This window comes from Stegodyphus dumicola, chromosome 5 (genome assembly GCF_044657685.1).
Source record: "Stegodyphus dumicola isolate Sdum_Otavi_A_Nest chromosome 5, ASM4465768v1".
NCBI lineage: Eukaryota > Metazoa > Arthropoda > Arachnida > Araneae > Eresidae > Stegodyphus > Stegodyphus dumicola.
The window spans coordinates 142,080,239-142,099,333 of NC_140772.1; the positions used below are offsets into that span (position 1 = coordinate 142,080,239).

The 19,095-nt window shown below is 31.1% G+C and overlaps 1 protein-coding gene and 1 long non-coding RNA gene across 5 annotated transcripts in view; one reads left to right on the plus strand and one right to left on the minus strand.

Moving 5' to 3' along the window:
* Positions 1–19,095, minus strand: part of LOC118181301 (uncharacterized) — a 296,292-nt gene that overhangs the window by 124,620 nt on the left and 152,577 nt on the right. The window contains exon 1 of one of the 3 annotated variants that reach the window (XM_035350408.2): positions 2,411–4,277. The exons of 1 other annotated variant lie outside the window; for it this stretch is intronic. In XM_035350408.2, the coding sequence (XP_035206299.1) occupies positions 2,411–2,439 (29 nt within the window). In that variant the 5' untranslated portion in view covers positions 2,440–4,277. Of the gene's footprint in view, positions 1–2,410; positions 4,278–19,095 lie in introns of those variants that run through there. One more of the 3 variants, XM_035350409.2, reaches the window with a different exon arrangement.
* Positions 1–19,095, plus strand: part of LOC146997253 (uncharacterized) — a 68,523-nt gene that overhangs the window by 42,364 nt on the left and 7,064 nt on the right. Inside the window, exon 1 of one of the 2 annotated variants that reach the window (XR_015041257.1) lies at positions 5,280–5,327. The exons of the other annotated variant lie outside the window; for it this stretch is intronic. This is a non-coding gene — a long non-coding RNA (uncharacterized LOC146997253). Of the gene's footprint in view, positions 1–5,279; positions 5,328–19,095 lie in introns of those variants that run through there. 2 annotated transcript variants of the gene reach the window in all.

Sequence of the window (19,095 nt, forward strand, 5' to 3'; positions counted from 1 at the left end):
AATGCCTAATTTTTAATTTTTTTTTAACCTCCTTATAATATTTCAGAAACATTACTGATTCGGGGGGAAGATGCTTCTGAACTCAAGAAGTGACTTTAGCAACAGTTCATATTTCCTATACCCATTACTTTCGGTATGGTATTACCAACAAATTTTATAAATTTAAAAGAGAATATCGTTAAACTTTACAAAATCCGATAACACTGCTTAAGGTAATTAAAAATTTTTCAACATCATATTCACTTTAAAGACAAACACTTCCAATTTTACAAGATATTTCTCCCGCCTTCTTAGTATGCCTTCGTGATGCATTGGTCAGCACGCTCGATGCGAATTCTTGGTCCGTGGTTCGAATCCTGGCGAGGGCATTGCACATTTTTCATGACTCCTGCTTCAAAAAAATTCAAACAACTCTACAATTTTATCGATTTAAAAACACCCCCTCCCGGGTAAAAAGGGTGGAAAAAATTTACATTTGGGAGTGGGGAGGCGTTTAATCCCTATTATTCTCGAAAAGAAGAAAATGCTTTTGAGTGCTTTTTTTTTTTTTTCGTTCAGCACTGAAGAGATATCAGCATCGCGTACACTTTATGAGCAAAATAAAAATAAAATTATTATTTCATTATAGTTTTATAGCAAACAATCTGAATAAAATTCTCATAAGCAATAATAAGCAATAATGAATAAAATTCTCATAAGCGTAAGTATTACTTTACTAATTACTACTAAAACCATAAATTTAATGATAAGTATGCTTTTTCTTTTAACAGAAAAACACAGAAGATTTTTCTAGAGAGATTATATGCAAGCATATTTCACATTTGTTACTTAATCTGTTGTTCGTGCGACAATAATTTTATTTTTATTGTTTCTAATGATTTATTGCATTTGGTTTCGCTGGTAATGAATGAATGAATGTTGAGAATGTTAAGCAGTTACCACTTACAATTAGATATAAAAAAAAAAAAAAAATACTGACAGTAAGTCCACGAGCTTAAAATTAAAATCTGCCCGAACCTGCGAAGAGGACTCCGATACTTCTGAATTTTTGAATCTGAAGTCTAATCCAAGGTAAACTGCACCACAGAGCTAAATTAGACGAGCTAGGACGCTTTCTTGTGAACTAAATGTCAATATGGGCAGAAAAATTATGTTGTTATTGGCAACATTTTGTTAACGGCTAATAAAACTATTGCGTTTATTGAATGTGGCAAGGGCAAAATACGTGGAAAACTCGAATGGATAAGTAAGGAAATTTCCGTGTCGAAATATAATCTTTTCATAAAAAGTAATTTTTAGGGTTACACCGATCTGGTTAAGAAGCTTTTAAATGAATTAAATGCCAAAAATTAAGAAGCAGTTTCATCTGACCGCATAGAATACTATTTAAAATGCTAACCTCTCTTTTATCTTACGTATCCTGTCTTTTCACATTTATTTACGAATTAATTTATTCATCTTATACTTGTTTTACTATTTCGATTGACTTTTGATGACACATTTTAATGTATTATTAATTTTTAAAAGCCACTTTGTTTAATTTTATGATAATTTAATTTTTACCCGTTTATCATTAATTTGACCTAATTTATTAAAATTTTTATTTATCTCTTAGCTTAATAATTACTTTTAACAGTTAAATTAATTTATTATTTATAGCTTATGCTTATTTTTTCTATTTTTATTTAATCGCTTCTGACGTGCCTTTCACAGGACTTCTAATTGTAGAAATTATGTCCTCGTCAGCTCCCGAAATTTACTCATCTTTATATTTTGTCGTTACTGAACACTAGAAATGCATAAAATTCCACGTAAATAAACCAACGAATATTTTTTTTTTGTTTTTTTTGTTTTGTTGAAATACGAGTTGCTTTATTTACATCTGATTGAAGGGATTTTAATCGATATATCACAAATTTAACTCAAATTACCTGTTTCTGGAATTTTTGAAAAACCCATGTATACCAAAAAAAGTGAAATTTAAATATTACCTAAAAATTTAAATTATCTGAAATACAATCTGATTTATTACAGTAAAATGTAATTACAGGCTCTTGAAATCTCTGGGTATATATTTACAGACTACTATAATGCTCAAATATAAATTCATGAAATAATTAATTAATCTTATACTTAGATATTTCCTTCTAAATCATTGGCATTGGAGATTATGTTAAAAAGTTAATATTTTCACATTATACATGTTGCTTATTTTTGGATAAGAAAAGATGCAAAACTATTTTGTTTATATAAAAATTTATCTCATGACTCATAATGCAAATAGTAATATGTTAAAAAAATGTTCCCTAAACGTGAAGGAACTGTTTTTGAAAAGTTATTCGATAATTGTTCGATTCATGTTACTGACAGAAATTTTTGAAAGAGCTAGAAATAGTTTTTCTAAACTCACCTTTCCTTTAAAATGCTTCTTGTGTCCATTTTCTTTGGTGCTCTCTTGTAATGATACAGTTGTGGCACTATTTCCCATGTTTAATAATACTCCACGAGGAACAAAGATGTATTAGTAATGCAGAAGTGGTGACATCTCAAGCAAATAATTTCTACACCTGTTGATCGTCCTAATATAACGCTACTACGAGACTAAAAACGGCGACTTGTAACACCCCGAAATAGAAATGCACAGATATGGTCTTCTAAATCCGACTCCCCCGACGAACTAAGCGCCGTCAGCAGATGGCCGGATGCTTCTAGTCGATAGGACTCAACACTTTCTTCCCTACTTCGTTTGGTCCCCCTCTTTAGAACAACAAAGATAAAAAAAAAGCAGGGTTCAAGTCCACAGAGTTTTCCTGTCTGTCGCTAAGACTACTCCGGAATTTTATTTATCAGTGCAGCAACCACAATGCAAACTGCGGTGAGAATAGTAACAGTTGCAAAATTTGTTTCAGTTAGGAATTCGTATTTTAAGGAACTTTTAACGCTACACACAGCGTTTCGTATCTGTTAAAAGTAATTCTGAACCAATAGATATATAAGCATGACTAGTAAATCTAGAAAATATCCAGTAGATATTTTGCAGTCCAGTTCAGACAGCAGCTTTGAACAGAAAACAATAGCTACTCGATTATGCAAAATTTTTATGTGAATTATAAAAAAGTTTCTTACATTTCCTGAAAATGTATATGCTTTTGCTGGAGGAAATAAGCTATCGTGGCATTTATTGCTTCCTTGTCGATTTATAAATAACTTCTATTTTATTCTAATAGCGATCAAGACAAAATATAATGAATTAATTATTCTTAAGAATGATGCATTAACATTACCTTATTGATTAACCAAGACGAGAGGAGAAAAAGCATTTTAGAATTCATCAATTTTTTTTATTCCACATTTCCATTTAGTAATTTTTTTGCTATAACGCAGTATCGGTTTGAATTTTTCTGTTGCATTCTTCCTAAAGCAATGTAATTGAAGAAATTAAGAACTTTTTGAAATTTATCTAAAATTCAGGCTCACATACATAATCTTTACTAGCCAAACACAGTGCATACACAATTTCATTCTTATTTTTCATGCCTTTCAGAATTTTCCCTTAAAGAATTTAACGGAGTTCGCTCTGCGTTTTAAGACAATAGTTCTAAGGTCAATTTTAAAAACTCTAAAAAATTGAACCAAAACAAAGCAAATTGTTATATTGACACACAATCTAAGCAAAGTTTTTAAAATTAGATTTGCTTGATCAGTAAATGATTCAGCCACTTATAATGTTATATACTTATAATAATTATCAGTACTTTCGAAGAAAATCTTGCTATCTTTGCGAATCATTAATCAAGCAACAATTACGAAACTTTTATTAGCAGCAACCATAATCTTTGGCTCTCTTCTGTTATAGTAGATCTTGAGCATTTAAATTAAATTAATGTCAAAAATTAAATATTGAAACTAATATAAAAGGAGAATCAAACAGTACCTCCTGCATGAGCACAATACTCCCTCGCATTTTTGTGATAACGATGTGGCGGGTGTTTTCACAATAATCACAATAACAGATCCCGCGCACTTATCACACGACCAGACAGTCATTGACACAACATTCCTCAACACGTGGAAGTGTCGCAAGCGAGGCGTCTTCTAGGATTGCAATGCAGGAAGTTAGGAGTCGCCTACATCCTTAAATGGACACTGGTCATTCCTCAGATGGTAATACAAATACGTTCCCAAACAACGAGCCGATTTGGAAAGAGGAGGCAAATACCCTGAGCGGAGGAAGGAACATACGCCAAACCGGTCTTGCCGTCGGATCAGTGAGTGTCTGATGCCGAGACGCAAGGTATATCGAGACTACAATTTGATTGGATAGGGGAGTGGGAAAGGGAGAAGAACCACGCGTGACGTCACAATGCCAGGTGATGTGGGATTTTTCCCCTGCATTGAGGGGGAGAAAATTGGATAATATCCTCTGTCTCCTTCATGTAAAGAAAAAGCAGGTTTAGAAATGGTTATTAATGTCACACCCGAGTGAAGGTGATTGACACCAAATAGATTCTCACCTCAAATTCGAAATCATTCGCGTTTAATCCGCCTGGCAAATATACAAACGAGAACATCTCTCTCTTCTAAAATGATAATACATCAAGCAAAAGGAATACGACATGCTTAGGCAGTTTTATCTGTCTCTTTTTTGGGTAACAGGTTATGCTGACTCGATGCTCTGTGATTATCAATGCATGTTATAAGTTAGCATTTTAATTTATTGACGTTTTGTAAATGACTGTCTCCAGAATTTCTCTGAAAATGAAGTTTTTCGCAGAAGCCACACCATTAGAATAGAGGAATAAATTAAACTTGTATGAGAAATTTTATTTATGAAACAAACTAAATTTTGAATGCTATAAATCTTGAGAACAACATTTAAACATTAAAAAAATTATAATTTAATATTTATAATTTTTCAGGATGTGCTTGTTTTAAGGTATATGTAAGGCATTTTTAGAAAAGGAGAAAAACTAAGGAATTTTTAACTTGATATAAATTTAAAAATTTACCATAAATTCGCAGATTTTTTTAAAAATCCCAGTACTTTTATTTATCTATAAACACTCTTAAATATATTACTTTTCAAAAACCTTATATTGGCGTCATTTTCTAGAAATCTTTTAAATTTCATATCTATAGTAATATTCAAATGATAATTAGAAAATATAAGTTAAATTTTAGAATATTTCTAAAGTGATATATAAATTGTTTAAACTAGGGATTTCCAACCTTTTCTTACACCGACCATTTTTAAAAGAATGCTTTTTTTTTTTTTTCATAGGACCCTTACATTTTCCCCTATGACATACATAGAACATTATTATAAGGTAAGCATATTGTATTCAACATAATCATAATGCATATATTTACTATAACCTAGTTATAGTTAATGATAATAATTAGACAAAGAATATGATCAAAAGTTTTGGAAAAAAAGTGGTTTATTAAAGTCATGTTTTGTTATATTTTGTATTATTATTTTTTTATTTGAAAATATAAACAGATTTTCAAAAACAAAATAGCAGATTTTCGTTGGACAAAAATTACAGTTTCAATTAATTTTAATTAATTAATTAATGTTTGCTTGATGTACTCATGTATTTTAAAAATATTTTGCACAAAACTTTTAAAGTATTTCTCCCACTTCTCTAGCGTGCCTCCGTGGTGTAACGGTAGCACGCTGGGCCGGTATTCCAGAGGTCCGTGGTTCGATTCCCGGCGAAAGCGGTTGCCTATTTTTCATCTTTTCTGCTTCCAATTAACCTAATGACTCTACAAGTGGCGCCCGAACTAACAGGTTTCTGGATGATGATTCTCCGCACCCAGGATTTGGCGACTAGGTCCCCTAAAACCCTAGTCGCCCTTTAAAAAGGGGAGTATATAAGGTATTTCTCCCACTTCCCTAGCGTGCCTTCGTGGTGTAACGGTAGCACGCTGGGCCGGTATTCCAGAGGTCCGTGCTTCGATTCCCGGCGAAGGCAATTACATATTTTTCATCTTTTCTGCTTCCAATTAACCTAATGTCTCTACAAACAGCTTAACTTAATTCTTGAATTATCTCTCTCAAAAATTTTCCACCCATTTCTTGTTTTCCGTAGCAAATTATTGTCTTAACTAAAACCTGCTTCTACCAAGCATGAAGAAGAAAAAGTCAATAATGTTATTCAGTAAAAACTTTTATTTTGAAATATTTCTCTCGGATGACTTTTGAATTCCAAAATTTAGCCTACCCATGTGTTTTGAATACGACTTGTGCTTGAACATCCTCTTTCAATGCACTAAATTCTTCGTGTGTCATAATATCAAGATCAAATACAGGATGCAAAATTCAGCCGTTTTCTGAGCCAAGCTTGCACAGTAAAATTTTCAATGAGTTTGAAAGAGAATACTTTTTTTTTTTTTTTTTTTTAATTTTGTAGGCGGCTTGTGTATAACGATACATCTTCTGATGAAGTTTTGCGTTCTTCGCACTTTTTTGGTTGTGTTTTCTTGCGTTCCTGCGTTTTCCTTTTTTATATTAAATATTTGCATAAAATTTATGTATTAAAATAAAAATTGCTATAGATTTAAAAAAAATATTAAATAAGTTTTGTGATTTCTTCCTTACTAGATGATATAGTTTTATTTCAATACATGATTAATTTACCAATTTCACAGTATTAATATATATTTTTTTTTGGTAAATAAAGGTATATTTATTAGGCCAATCGATTCTCATAGCATATTCGGTTATCGACCTCTCGATCATCAAGGACCCCCTTTAAAATTTTATCGACCGCCTGGTGGTCAATACTGACCTGGAAAACCATAGTTTAAATCATTATCTGAAACAAACCTCTTAAAATCAGAGTTAACTTGAATGATAAATCCAGTACATGCAAATAAAAGCGTCTTCCTAAAATCTGCTTATATAGCATAAATTTTAAAAGCAATTTATTCCAAAATAAGTGATCTTTTATTTCTACAATCATTTCCTACACAGTTTGTAATAAATGCTTTTCTAGAAGTTTCTGCCTTGTCAAAATGTAATAATTGTCAGTAATGTTAAGGTATGGATTTCTCTCCAACAAAGATCTTGTGTCTTCTTTTCTACTTTCTTGTATGAAGCAAAGGATGTATTGTAATCGCGAAAAATTTCGGGTATCATATTTCAACGAAAACAACCATTTTGACCGCTCTCAGGTACACTTGAATGATTTTTTTTTTTTTTTTTTTTTTTTTTTTTTTGCGTGACATCTGTACGTTTGGACAGAATACAGGACTTTTTTTCCAAACTAGATTGTAAAATGGACTTAAAATGGATTCAGAGGATATTTTTTTTTCTCTGACGTCTGTACGTATACGTGGTATACGTGGTACGTATCTTAAGCATAAATCAAAAACGGGTAGGCGCAGAACGTTGAAATTTTGTATATGGGACTATTATAACACGTAGTTGTGCAACTACCTTTTTCGCTGCAATCGGCCGCACTAAATACATATATATATATATAATTTCTTTACTAAAAAAATATTCATTATATTATCTCCTAATATAAATTTAGTAGTAGTATCAAAAAAGAGGGAACCCATATGTAGGAAGTTTAATTCCGAAAATTGTGTTTTAAAGTAACTTGAATGTAAATTATTAAAAATCTTTTACGGAGACGTGAATTTAAATCATGAATAACAAAATTGCAAACTTTGAAAAAGAAATTAAATTAAAAGCAAGTAATTATCGTTATTGATCGGAAATTAATTAACTTTTCAAGGGGAACAAACCAACTCCCGTTCAATGAACAATAATTAATAAATGCGAAGGTGTTTCGTCTTTTACTCAAATAAGAATGGTGATGCCAAACTGGCAAATAATAAAGTTTTCACCTGTCTAACAATAATAAAGTTAGACAAAAATTGTTGTTCCGTGAAGTGATGGGATTTAGAACCAAAGTAGAGTACCAAAGAACTCGTTCTGAATTAAGCATTTTCGCTAATACAAGATTCTTTATAAATTTTGAGGGAAAATCAATTTATGTAGTAAAATTTACAAAATACTTAAGTAAATGTTCCCCGATACCTTCGCTTTTATGCATGTTAATTCTAAACTATTTGTATAAAAATTAAACAATGGTAATCTTAATTGGAATTATGAAATAGAACTCGAAGTATTTGAAATAAATATTAAAAAATTAAGTAACATAACAATGCTATCTTTGCAAAAACAAAACCAACTAATAAAAATTTAAAAATTAATATATATATAATAAGAAAAAATGTGAAATGTACATGAAGATATAAAGGGCCAGAAAATGCATTATAATTGACTTAGTTCTTTCTAGTGAGATGTCGGTATATATATACAAGTAAATAATTTCATTAATCGCAATAGATTGCCTAATATTTGCGCTAAAGCTGCAAAGTAATAAAATAATAATTTATTTTCTTTAGATTATTTAGTATATTATCTCCTTCGACTAAAGTAGTTAGAATTCTATTGAAATTAAGTAACTCAGAAGCATATTTAAAAATTGAATATTGAATAAATTTAAAATGGAAATATTAAAAATGTATAATTAAAAGTGAAAGTGCAATTAATAAACCAAGTAATTTTCGTCATTGATATAAAATTAGTTATATATATATAAGGTAAAAAGAAAATTCTTAATGCTTCCGCTTAAAAGTCGTTGTGATTATATATATATTGAATGATCTAAAATTCATTGAATTCGAAAACAAGTTTTTCTAATACTTGCGCAATAGCTGCAAAGTAATAATATAATCAATTATTTTTTAGTATATATATTTCCGCCCTGTTACCCAGCTCGATGAACTCGGTATTTTCATTCTTATATGTTGGTAAATTATGTATTTTTTGCCTTAAAAAGTGGTTGAATAATATAGTTCTTATGTTTTGGTTAAGGATTTTATGCCTTTAGTTAATCTGCACGCAATAATTTTAGAATTATCAACAATTTAAAAGTTTAAGTGGCACTAGGCCTAATGAGGCTGCCATTTGTTTACATTGGAAACTCTTAGTAGAATAGTGAATTAAGTGTGGTGCTCCAACTTCAGTGTCTGTTCCCACAATGGGACCAAAAGTAAAATCTCAATTTTTTACACCGAAAATTTGGTTTTCCTGTCTGTTGACCAAAGAGCTTGTTTATGCGTAGAAACTCTAATTTTAACTGTAAAAAATGTTTTAACTATAGTTAATGTTTCAAGTTTTTCTGTATCTTACAACTTTTATTGAAAATGTTTCGAGTTTTTATGTATTTTCGTCTCGAAATGAGAACTTGATGCTTTTGTTGTTTTTTCCATGTATTTCATGGAAGAATGTTTGCCAGAGCCTCAAGGAGGTTGGACTTCTACTTCCACTCTAATTTTGAGGTAGAACACCCCGGGGGGAGTCCGAGGATCCATCCCTCTCCCCCACCCCAAACCACACGAAAGGACTTCCGGCTCGCCATATAGTTAGCATGTCTCCATGCCGCAAAGACACTATACATTTCAAAACATCCATGCCTTCTCCGGGATTCGAACCCGGACCCTTCGGCACCGCAGTAGGCTACCCTAACCGCTACACCGTCTAGGCGGCTGCGAAACGAGAACTGAATTCATTGAATGAGAGAGATATTTTTTATGAAATTCGAGGAAATAATTTTAAATGCAGTGCAGCAAAAAATGTGTATAATTTAATTGCGAAGAAAATGATTCGGTAAAGAGGGAAAAAAAAAAAAAAAAAAAAAAAAAGAGGGGTAGTTTAGTAGGACAGAGTAAAGCAGCAGATTGGAAGATTGCAAGCCCAGCGAGAGCTTAAAACTCTTTTTGACGACCGTTAAAATTTCAAATTTATGTTGGTTATCTTTAAATTTGTGTTTGGTTACATTTATGATGTAAATCGATTACATTCCATTTCTTGGGCATGACATTAGACAGAAGAAATTATATACCCTTGTTTTGATGAATGAATTCATTAAAGGAAGAATACGGAATCGCTCAGCGAAGTCCTCAGGGGATTCGAAATTTGTTTGTTTTTTGTTTTTTCTGCGAACCGAAAGTTACATAAATATTACTTAACACTTACTGACACTAAGTGTTTATTAAATACTGAAATCCAGCTCTCTATTAGAACCCCTATCGTGAAGAATGCGCATTTCTCACCCTCTTTGCTTCATTCGATAATTCCGGCTTCTCTTTTCGAACCGGTGGCGGAATGACGACTTGACTCGTTCCCCGTGTAGAGCTGGCTGGATTTAAATCCAAGAATTACAGAAATTTAGACATCATATCATCAGCAGGATCTTGCTCGAGAAAATAGTTTTGAAATGTATTTTTAATTCTAAATACATTGTGATTTCTCGGAATAAAGCACTTTTTATGGTTAAATTAAATTCATTTCAGATTTAAATATTAGTTTAAGATTAAATCTTTTCTTTCATTTATTGTTAAAATAGTGAAATTACTTGCCATATTCACACTGCTGACCATGTTCCAAACGTCCAGGAACTATGAATATGAAAATATCTAAATATATTAAAAATTGCAACAATTGGAAGACTCCGTAGATGAAAATAAATGCAAACTTTATTATTTACATAAGATAACATGATAGACATTCTCAAAAACTTATAATGGAAATTGTGTTTTTTTTTTCCTAATATTCTGAACAATAGTTTTAGTTTGATTTTTTTTTTTTTTTTTTTTTTTTTTTTTCAGTTCTTTGTATTGAGAATAATAAGAATATTTTTCGCCATAAAAGTTAATACTTAATTTCACGGTAGCATTTTCATTCGAGTTTTTTTTTCGAGCTCTATCCTGGCTAGAGCTACGTCACCCGGCGTTAACAGTATCGCTAGCAAAAGTAAAGTTGCTGAAACAAAATAAAAGTATATTTATGAGCCTTTATAATTTTTAAGACCTACTAGGATTATATATAGAACGTACTAACAGACCTTTCAATAGATTCTGGAATCTTTTAACAAGGACACGGTACATGTTAAAACACTTCGTCTAAAAGTTGAACGGTCCAGTGTAACAACATTTTAATTCTGTTATTTAAATAAAAAAATAATATAAAAATTGCGATTTCTTCTTCATAAAGTATTCAGATATGTTACAAAGAATTGTAGCTTTAACAGCCTAAGTTTTATTCAAAATTTTATTAGATTACTGGTTTATTTTCCTCATTCGGAAAAGAATAAATAAAGAGGAAACGGTGAGAAATGATTCAGAAATTCAGTAGCTAGTTCTCGAAAAACTGAAAAGCCTTCAATAATCTCTTCGTAAACCGGTTTTCTTTTCTTTTCTATTTTTTTTTTTTTTTTTTTTTTTTTTTTTTTTTTTTTTTCAGACGTTATAGAGTTTGGTTTGCTTTGGAAGTATAAACTAGTTCCAAACTCCTAACAGATGTAAAGCCGATTATCGCTGGGCCTGAAATAACTACAGAAACTTGAAAAAGGTTTCATTGTTTTTATGAAAACAGAACTTTGAAGATAACGCACTTTTTTGTACTAACAGAATCAACCACCACTTGTGACGATGCAACTAAAGTAATACTGAAATTCAAATTTAAAAGGCACACTTTTCCTTCGGATTGAAAGTCACTAAATATTACTTAACACTTCTTGACTTAGTGCTTATTAAGTACTGAAATTCGGCTCTCTATTAGAACTGCCCGCCTGAAGAATCGTATTTCTCACCCTGTTTCCTTCATTTCGAAATTTCGGCTTCAAAGAACAAACAATTATATTTAAATCCTAAGCTGGCTCAGAACTTTAATCGAAGTATCAAATTTAAATGCCGGCAGCAGTAACGCAAAGACGAAGAATTACAAACTTATCAGAGATGGCAGAATTAACATTACGTGGCCACGAAAGGCAGAAACACGTTTTATCTTAAAATTCAAAAACCTCAGCTTAAATACACTCTTCCCTTATTCACGTTCCGGTGAGGAAACAGAAAGAAGTTAAGTAAAGGCTGAAATTATAAATATCTGGTTAATTTAAATTATAAATCTTACAACATTTTTGAAGGATATTTATAGAACTCATGCTTGCTAAATATGAAAAAAAAAAAATGTTCCGAATGAATTCTATAAATTCACTTCATCGAAAGTACGAAATGTAAAGATAAAAGATAAATTTGAAAGCACGAATGAAAAATATTAAAAACTCCTGAAACTTGAAAACATACATAAATAATACGTAAACCTGATTGCATAATTCTGAAATACCCAATAAGTTTAAAAAATAGCATTAAGTAAAACGGGTTTCATTTATTTATTATTTAATTGAGAAAAAAGAGAAATGGAAGACTCCGTAGATGAAAATAAATGCAAACTTTATTATTTACATAAGATACATATGACAGACATTATCAAAAACTGATAATGGATTTTTTTTCCCCCTTAAGATTCTGAATCAATAGTTTTAGTTTGATTTTTTTTTTTTTTTCAGTTCTTTGTATTGAGAATAATAAGAATATTTTTCGTCAAAAAAGTTAATACTTAAAACGCAATTAGGATTGCATTTAATTAAAATAATATTTAACTGATCAGTATATATTTATGTTTGAGAAATATGAGATAAATAGATGCAGCTGAAGAATGCACTACGGAATTTTAGATGTATATGTTTCAGTGTGTGTTTTGTAACCTAACAATTTTCAGATTTTCTTGACTGTCATAAGAAAATCAATTATCCCCAGTTTAATCTTATTAATTCATTTCACTTAACACTATATAATGTAACGGACAGCTTGGGAAGCTGACGGCCATTCTCAATTCAAAACCCAGAGGCATACGAGGGAATATTACAGCACCAACAAAAGATTTGGATACGGCTTGAAAGCTCACTTATTTTGAAACCATTATTTTGGTTGTCTTGAAGGAAGTATAACTACGAAGCCTTGTCTTAGTATACAAACAAGATGCGACAATACCTCATATCCATTAACATTATCCATACTAAAACAAACACTTCGGAAGGGTTAATTTTAATGTTCCATTAGCAAATTGAACAACCTGTTAGTTAACTTCAACAAACTACACTGTAAAGTGAGCTTATTAATTCCCTGCTATTTCAGTGAACAAAATTATGCAGATAATTTTATTTGAAGGAGCAGCGAAATTCTCGATCAAATTTTTATCCTCCCAAAATTCCCTACCGACATTTTTCGCCGGGATGCGCGTGGGATGACGTCACGCATCGTGGTCTTGCTCATGCGTTTTGCCTGCGCGAGTGTAGCAGAGGAAGACCGGTTGGCCGACTCGCCGTGAAACGAGGATCAGCGTTGATGTCTTCAACCTCCAAAAGATGTTCTAGAGAGTTAACGATCGCGGGCGCTTTCGTTCGGGCATTAGAAAATGAAAAGACGAGGCCCCTCTTGCCACAAAATAAAAAAAGAAGAATCACGATTTCCCATTGTGTGCAGGCGTAGCGAGCGTTTTGCCGCTGTCAGATTTTGCATAATAAAAGAGAACTGTCGTGAAACGGAACTGAAATGGAAAGCGAAAATGACACCCTTGGTTCCTGGCCTTTTAGGAAGAAGCAAAAGCCCTTTATTTATCAATGGTAACAGTTTAGGGAAAGGATTCCGTTTAAAATATCACTATCACTATGTTCGATGATCTCAAATGAAAATGTAGGCATCTGAGTCTGAACTAAATGAATTTATCTTTGCAGCTATAAATTATCCAGTTTTGAGTTGCTAAGTCTTCAGTTATTCATTCCTGTTCATTAAATGCTTAAATACTTTTTTGTTAATTACGAAATGAATTCATATGCTAAATTATATCGCTTGCAAATACTTTAAAATAAAAATCGAAGCATAAATGTTTATATTCAGTAGACTTAATAAGAAAAATATGTTTTGATCCAGTCCTCAACAGAGTGTTCCAATTTTATGACATTGCTTGATTGGATTGGATTGGAGAACGACCCGAATACTGACATTGCTTGATATGTTCCAGTTTCGGATGTGATACGCTAATTGATTAAAGTTAAATTCTAATAACTCGATTCCGGTATAACAAGCAAAGGAGGGGGAGATCCAATGATTCTTCAAAATAAAGTTAGAGTAGCGTAAAACTAAAAAAAAAAAAAAAAAAAAAAAAAAAAGATTTATATTATAATTGTGAAGATATTTGCAAAGAAAAGCTCATATTTAGAGGAAAATATAAAGGGGAAAAAAAAAAAAAAAAAAAAATAGTCGCCGTATTTTTTTTTTTTTCTATCATTTTTATTTTCAAGATTCGGAATTTCTTGAATTAGGATTAACGTTTAATTTATTGATCCAATTCCTCTTTTAAAAATCTCATTAAAAGTAAATAAATAAATAAACACCTCTATTTCACAAAGAGGAGAAGCGATACAGAAAAAAGAAGTAAAAACAATCAAAATGAAAATCGAAAATATTGGGTTGGTTTTGTAGTCATTAGGCTTGTCGAAACAGAAAACGTGAAAAATATGCATTGCCTTCGCCAGGGTTCGAGCTCCGAGGACGTGCTTCCATTTACATCCCTAAGGCACGAGGTAAGTAGAAAGAAAATACCTTACTATTCTTCACAACTTAAAAGGCGATTGAGGAGGAGGCAAAGAAGCAGGGGACCCAGTCGCTAAATTGTGGTGGTGACGAATTGGTCAACCAAATTTTAGTTCGGGTGCCATAGAGTGATTAGGAATTTATAAACATGCATAAGTGCATGGCCATCCCCAGGATTTGAACTCTGACTTAGGTTGTTAGCCGGCTGTAATTTTAATATTATATTACACCACAAAAGCACGCAGTAAGGAGGGAAAAAATACCTAAGAGTTGATATATGTTTTTCACTTAATCTTTTGATATATCAGGGAAAAATAGCAAGCAACTTACATTTACTGACATTTTTTTTAATAAACTAGTATTTATGTACACATAAGCATAAGGATTATGTACTATACAAGACCTCAATTCGGAGATAAAACGTCCAAAAATAGAGAAATTCTTCTCGATTTGCTTCGATGTCAAGTTAATGGGGGAAAATAATTGCATTTTTCATCATTTTCAACTCTACAACGTTAACAGTTTTATAACCTGGAGTTCTGTAGAAAACTTCGTACTCCCTTTCAACACTATCTTCCACAGTTTATTCTGCATGACGATTAATAAATTAGATCGTATTCAGCTGCAGTTTACATTGAAGTTCCTTCTCTTTTTAAAGCCATTACCGATTGTGTTTGACATTACGTTACTAAGTTTAAAAGCTGTAATCTTAGGTTTCAATTCCAAATCTTAAACAGTCTTCGGATATATCATTTTATTTAATCTAGTTATTCCTACATCCAGAAAGCACAGGTTGGTGGAATGAAACAACTTTCAGATTTGAAAAATCATATTCTGCTTTCCCCCGAGTTTTTTAAAGAAATTTTCTTGACAACGGGAATTCCAAAATACAAGGAACTAGAATAGGGCTTCGGATCTCCTTGAAAATCTCGAGACATTTTGCCTCGGGATTCTCGAGGCTAAAATTTAATTTTCTAAAGAACACGTACGCTTTATGCTCTTTATACATGAAAAGTAAATTAAAATAGATGATGTGATTTAAATGCAGTGAACACTGTGTAAGTTACTTGCAATTTACTTTTTATATATTATGGTATTATATTTTGCACTTTTCTGTTGGGTTGCGTTGTGAGGTTAAAAAAAAAAATAAACATAATTTTCGGAACTCACTTTTAAATATATACCTAGCGCATTATTTTTCTTATATGCATGTATGTATTTAAAAAGTTAATGAAGAATCTGCATGAATGTATGTATGATTTTCGCATTGTGAAAAAACAACGGTACCTACAGCCATGAAATTTTGAATTACATAATCCTCCACCCGAACATGGGCACCTGGAAGCCCGAATTTCGAATTTGTTTTGTTAATCTGTTTCAAATTTTGTAAAACTTTAACGAATTTTTTATTAAGAAGCTCAATGATTTCAAAACGAGCTACGGCAACACTGAATGGGGGAAAAAAATTGTGTCTAACGCATGAGACTGTGTCGGAAATTCTAAAGATATGTTGTTTTAAAATTATTTTGGGATATTGTTGTTGAATTGAGTTTTATGTGGTTTAAGTGAGAAGAACATGATGCTTAATAAATAAAAGTAACGCACAAAACGTTAACAAAATGCTCCTTTGAGCGTAAATCCGAAAATAACATCCGAAAGCTTTCAGATTTTTTTTTAAATAAAATGTTTGTCGCACTTCTCATCTTTTCAAAAACATTTTTCCCCTCCTGAAGGAAGCAGATTTGTGTCTTATCGAAATTGAGAAAATTTTATTCTAAATTTACTTCAAACTAAAGTTGCTTTTTTACCTGATTGTAAATATGTACAATAAAATTATAATATGTACAAATAACAAATATTGAATTTAAAATTAAAATTAACAGTTCTATGGGTCAAACTTGTAAGAAATAATTACATTTTCCCGAGCATGCTCTCCTAGTATGAGTGGTTAACACATCCATCCTACAGCTAGAACATCTCTGATTCGAATCCTGGCGAGACACAGTTTACTTTTCATGTTTCATGCTTCAAGAAACTCTAATAGTATCTACAAATTTAGGCCATTTATGGACATTTAAAGGTAATTCAAACCAATCATTGTAGAGTTGTTGAATGCTTTGCAAACTGCGCGAAATAAAGGATGTATTCGATACGTTGAACCCTTTATTTGAGGTAACGTGCTTTGCTTTAAGGAAATAAAAAGTAAGAAGAATCTTAGATTCTAATACCCTATGCATTAATTTCTCTATTTTGAATTATTGTTCTTAGTATATTTATTAACTCCAAATTTTTTTTATAAACATGTTGTTCTTTTTTAGTTAATAAAAGATTGTAAAATGTATTTTCTGATTTTAAAATATTTTCTTCTTATTTCAACCCATTTCAATTAATTTTTATTAGTAGAGTATATAAATAATGGTTCTGAGCATGGTTAGTAGTGATTATTAGTTGTGATACTTTTGAGCTATCGAAGAGAATCTACGTCTTTATGATTTCAACAGTCCTTAACTGATTTTTTCGGAAGATGATAATATTCCTGTGAAAGTCTAGATCTTGTATTTATTAATGCAGAACCGCTCTTGATATTCTTGACAAAGTAACTATAAAAACACAAAGTAGTTTTTTTTTTTTTTTTTTTTTTTTTTTTTTTTGTTGTTGTTGTTTTGAGTGTTTTTTAGTGTTAAGAAGGAAAGAAAATTGAAAAGAAAAGGAAAAGGAATTAGCGAGGAGGGGAAAATTGTAAGCAGTACAGTAATTCATCCCACAAGAAGTGATTCAAATAAAAGCAACTGCAATCCTACAATCTTCCCTCCCCCCTCCAACACACACCCTACAGCTTGTTTGGCTAGAAAAATGAACAATAAAGAATGTTTTATGAACTTCGCCCGTCAACCCGTCAATGTAAACAATAACGAGAAAAAAAAGTCTTTTGAGAAGTAAATAGATCTTATATTTACAACGCATGGCTATTATTATTAGCAAGAGCATGACTAAAGCAAGAGTTGAGGTGACTCAAAATCGACAGATGTTGAAGGACTTTTGAAGTATAGCCAAATATAGAATGGAAATCTATATTTAAAAACAACTGAGTTAAGTTCCAAAGAGGGAAAGAGACTTAATCATATCCAAGCTATTGTTCATAGCAAACTGAATTGGAATCATATCTAAGCTATTGTTCATAGCAAACTGAAAGCAACCATTAAAATCAAAACTTGTATATCCACTCGCCTGTTAAAAAAAGCTGAAATTCACTTAACGGAACCGCTGCCAAAAATGAGAAAACAAGACACGCTTTCATTAGGTCTATAAATTACTACACATTTTTTGTCGATTAAAATGTTTTCAAAATGTTCCTTTTCATTGACCTCAGTCTAATATTGTTTGTTTCTCTAATTACCATTCTCTGTTTAGCACAATTCTTATTAGAACATTCTTGTGAAATTCTCATTGTGCTTTGAATTAAAAGCTCTTTTAAAAAGAATAATAAACAAAAATTCTTCTGCCTTGTAATCATAATTTTCTATGGTCTTCCTACTGAATACTATTAAAAAATACACGATCTTGAAAAAATAAAATGCCATATTTTCTTTTTTATATAAGAATACTTAAAAAGAAGAAATTCCTACCTACATTTCCCGCGTTAATTAAAATAGATTTAGGAATTCACAGAAAAATTATAATTTAATTTAATTGCTAATTTAAATGATATATAGAGGAAAAGCTCATGTATCTAAACTTAAAAATAAGGAAAAATTCAATTTTTAAATGGGCGATGATAAGTAGATAAAAACACTTCAATTTTTCGAAGGAGTTCTTTATAGCTTCTTTCAAGGAACAAAAGTATTTTACGCCATTTTGCCATAAATATGTCGCTGAAATAGTGGCAATGAATGTAAATAAATAATTAAAGAGCTATATAGCCCGAAAAAGATTATTTCGTACCAAAATATATCATGCATGACGTAGAAATATCTTTCATTATATAGGTTAAGGGTGTAAATGTTTACAGAAATTATCATTTAAAAAATTATATGAACTGGAAATGTATACCATAAATTGCATTGATTACAGACTTTTTTATAACTATTCCTCTCTGACTGAAACAAAATTTACGGTATTAAAAACCCATTTTAAGAAATTCCCATTCATCATATAACTTAAAGACGATAGATAAAGAAGCGCATGTATTGTTTTTATTAACGCATTCATCATATAACTTAAAGACGATAAAGATTCATCATATAACCCATTCATCATATAACTTAAAGACGATAGATAAAGAAGCGCATGTATTGTTAACTATTCCTCTCTGACTGAAACAAAATTTACGGTATTAAAAACCCATTTTAAGAAATTCCCATTCATCATATAACTTAAAGACGATAGATAAAGAAGCGCATGTATTGTTTTTATTGCTCAATTCAAATTACAGAAATTCATTGCATATAGTTGTTACATTATGTACAATATCTTTTTAATCTAAAAGGTATAACTTCAAAAACTTTTGCCACAGGACTGGCAAGTATATCGGGAGAACAGACAGTATATCAGACTTCAAACATAACTAATTTTGCG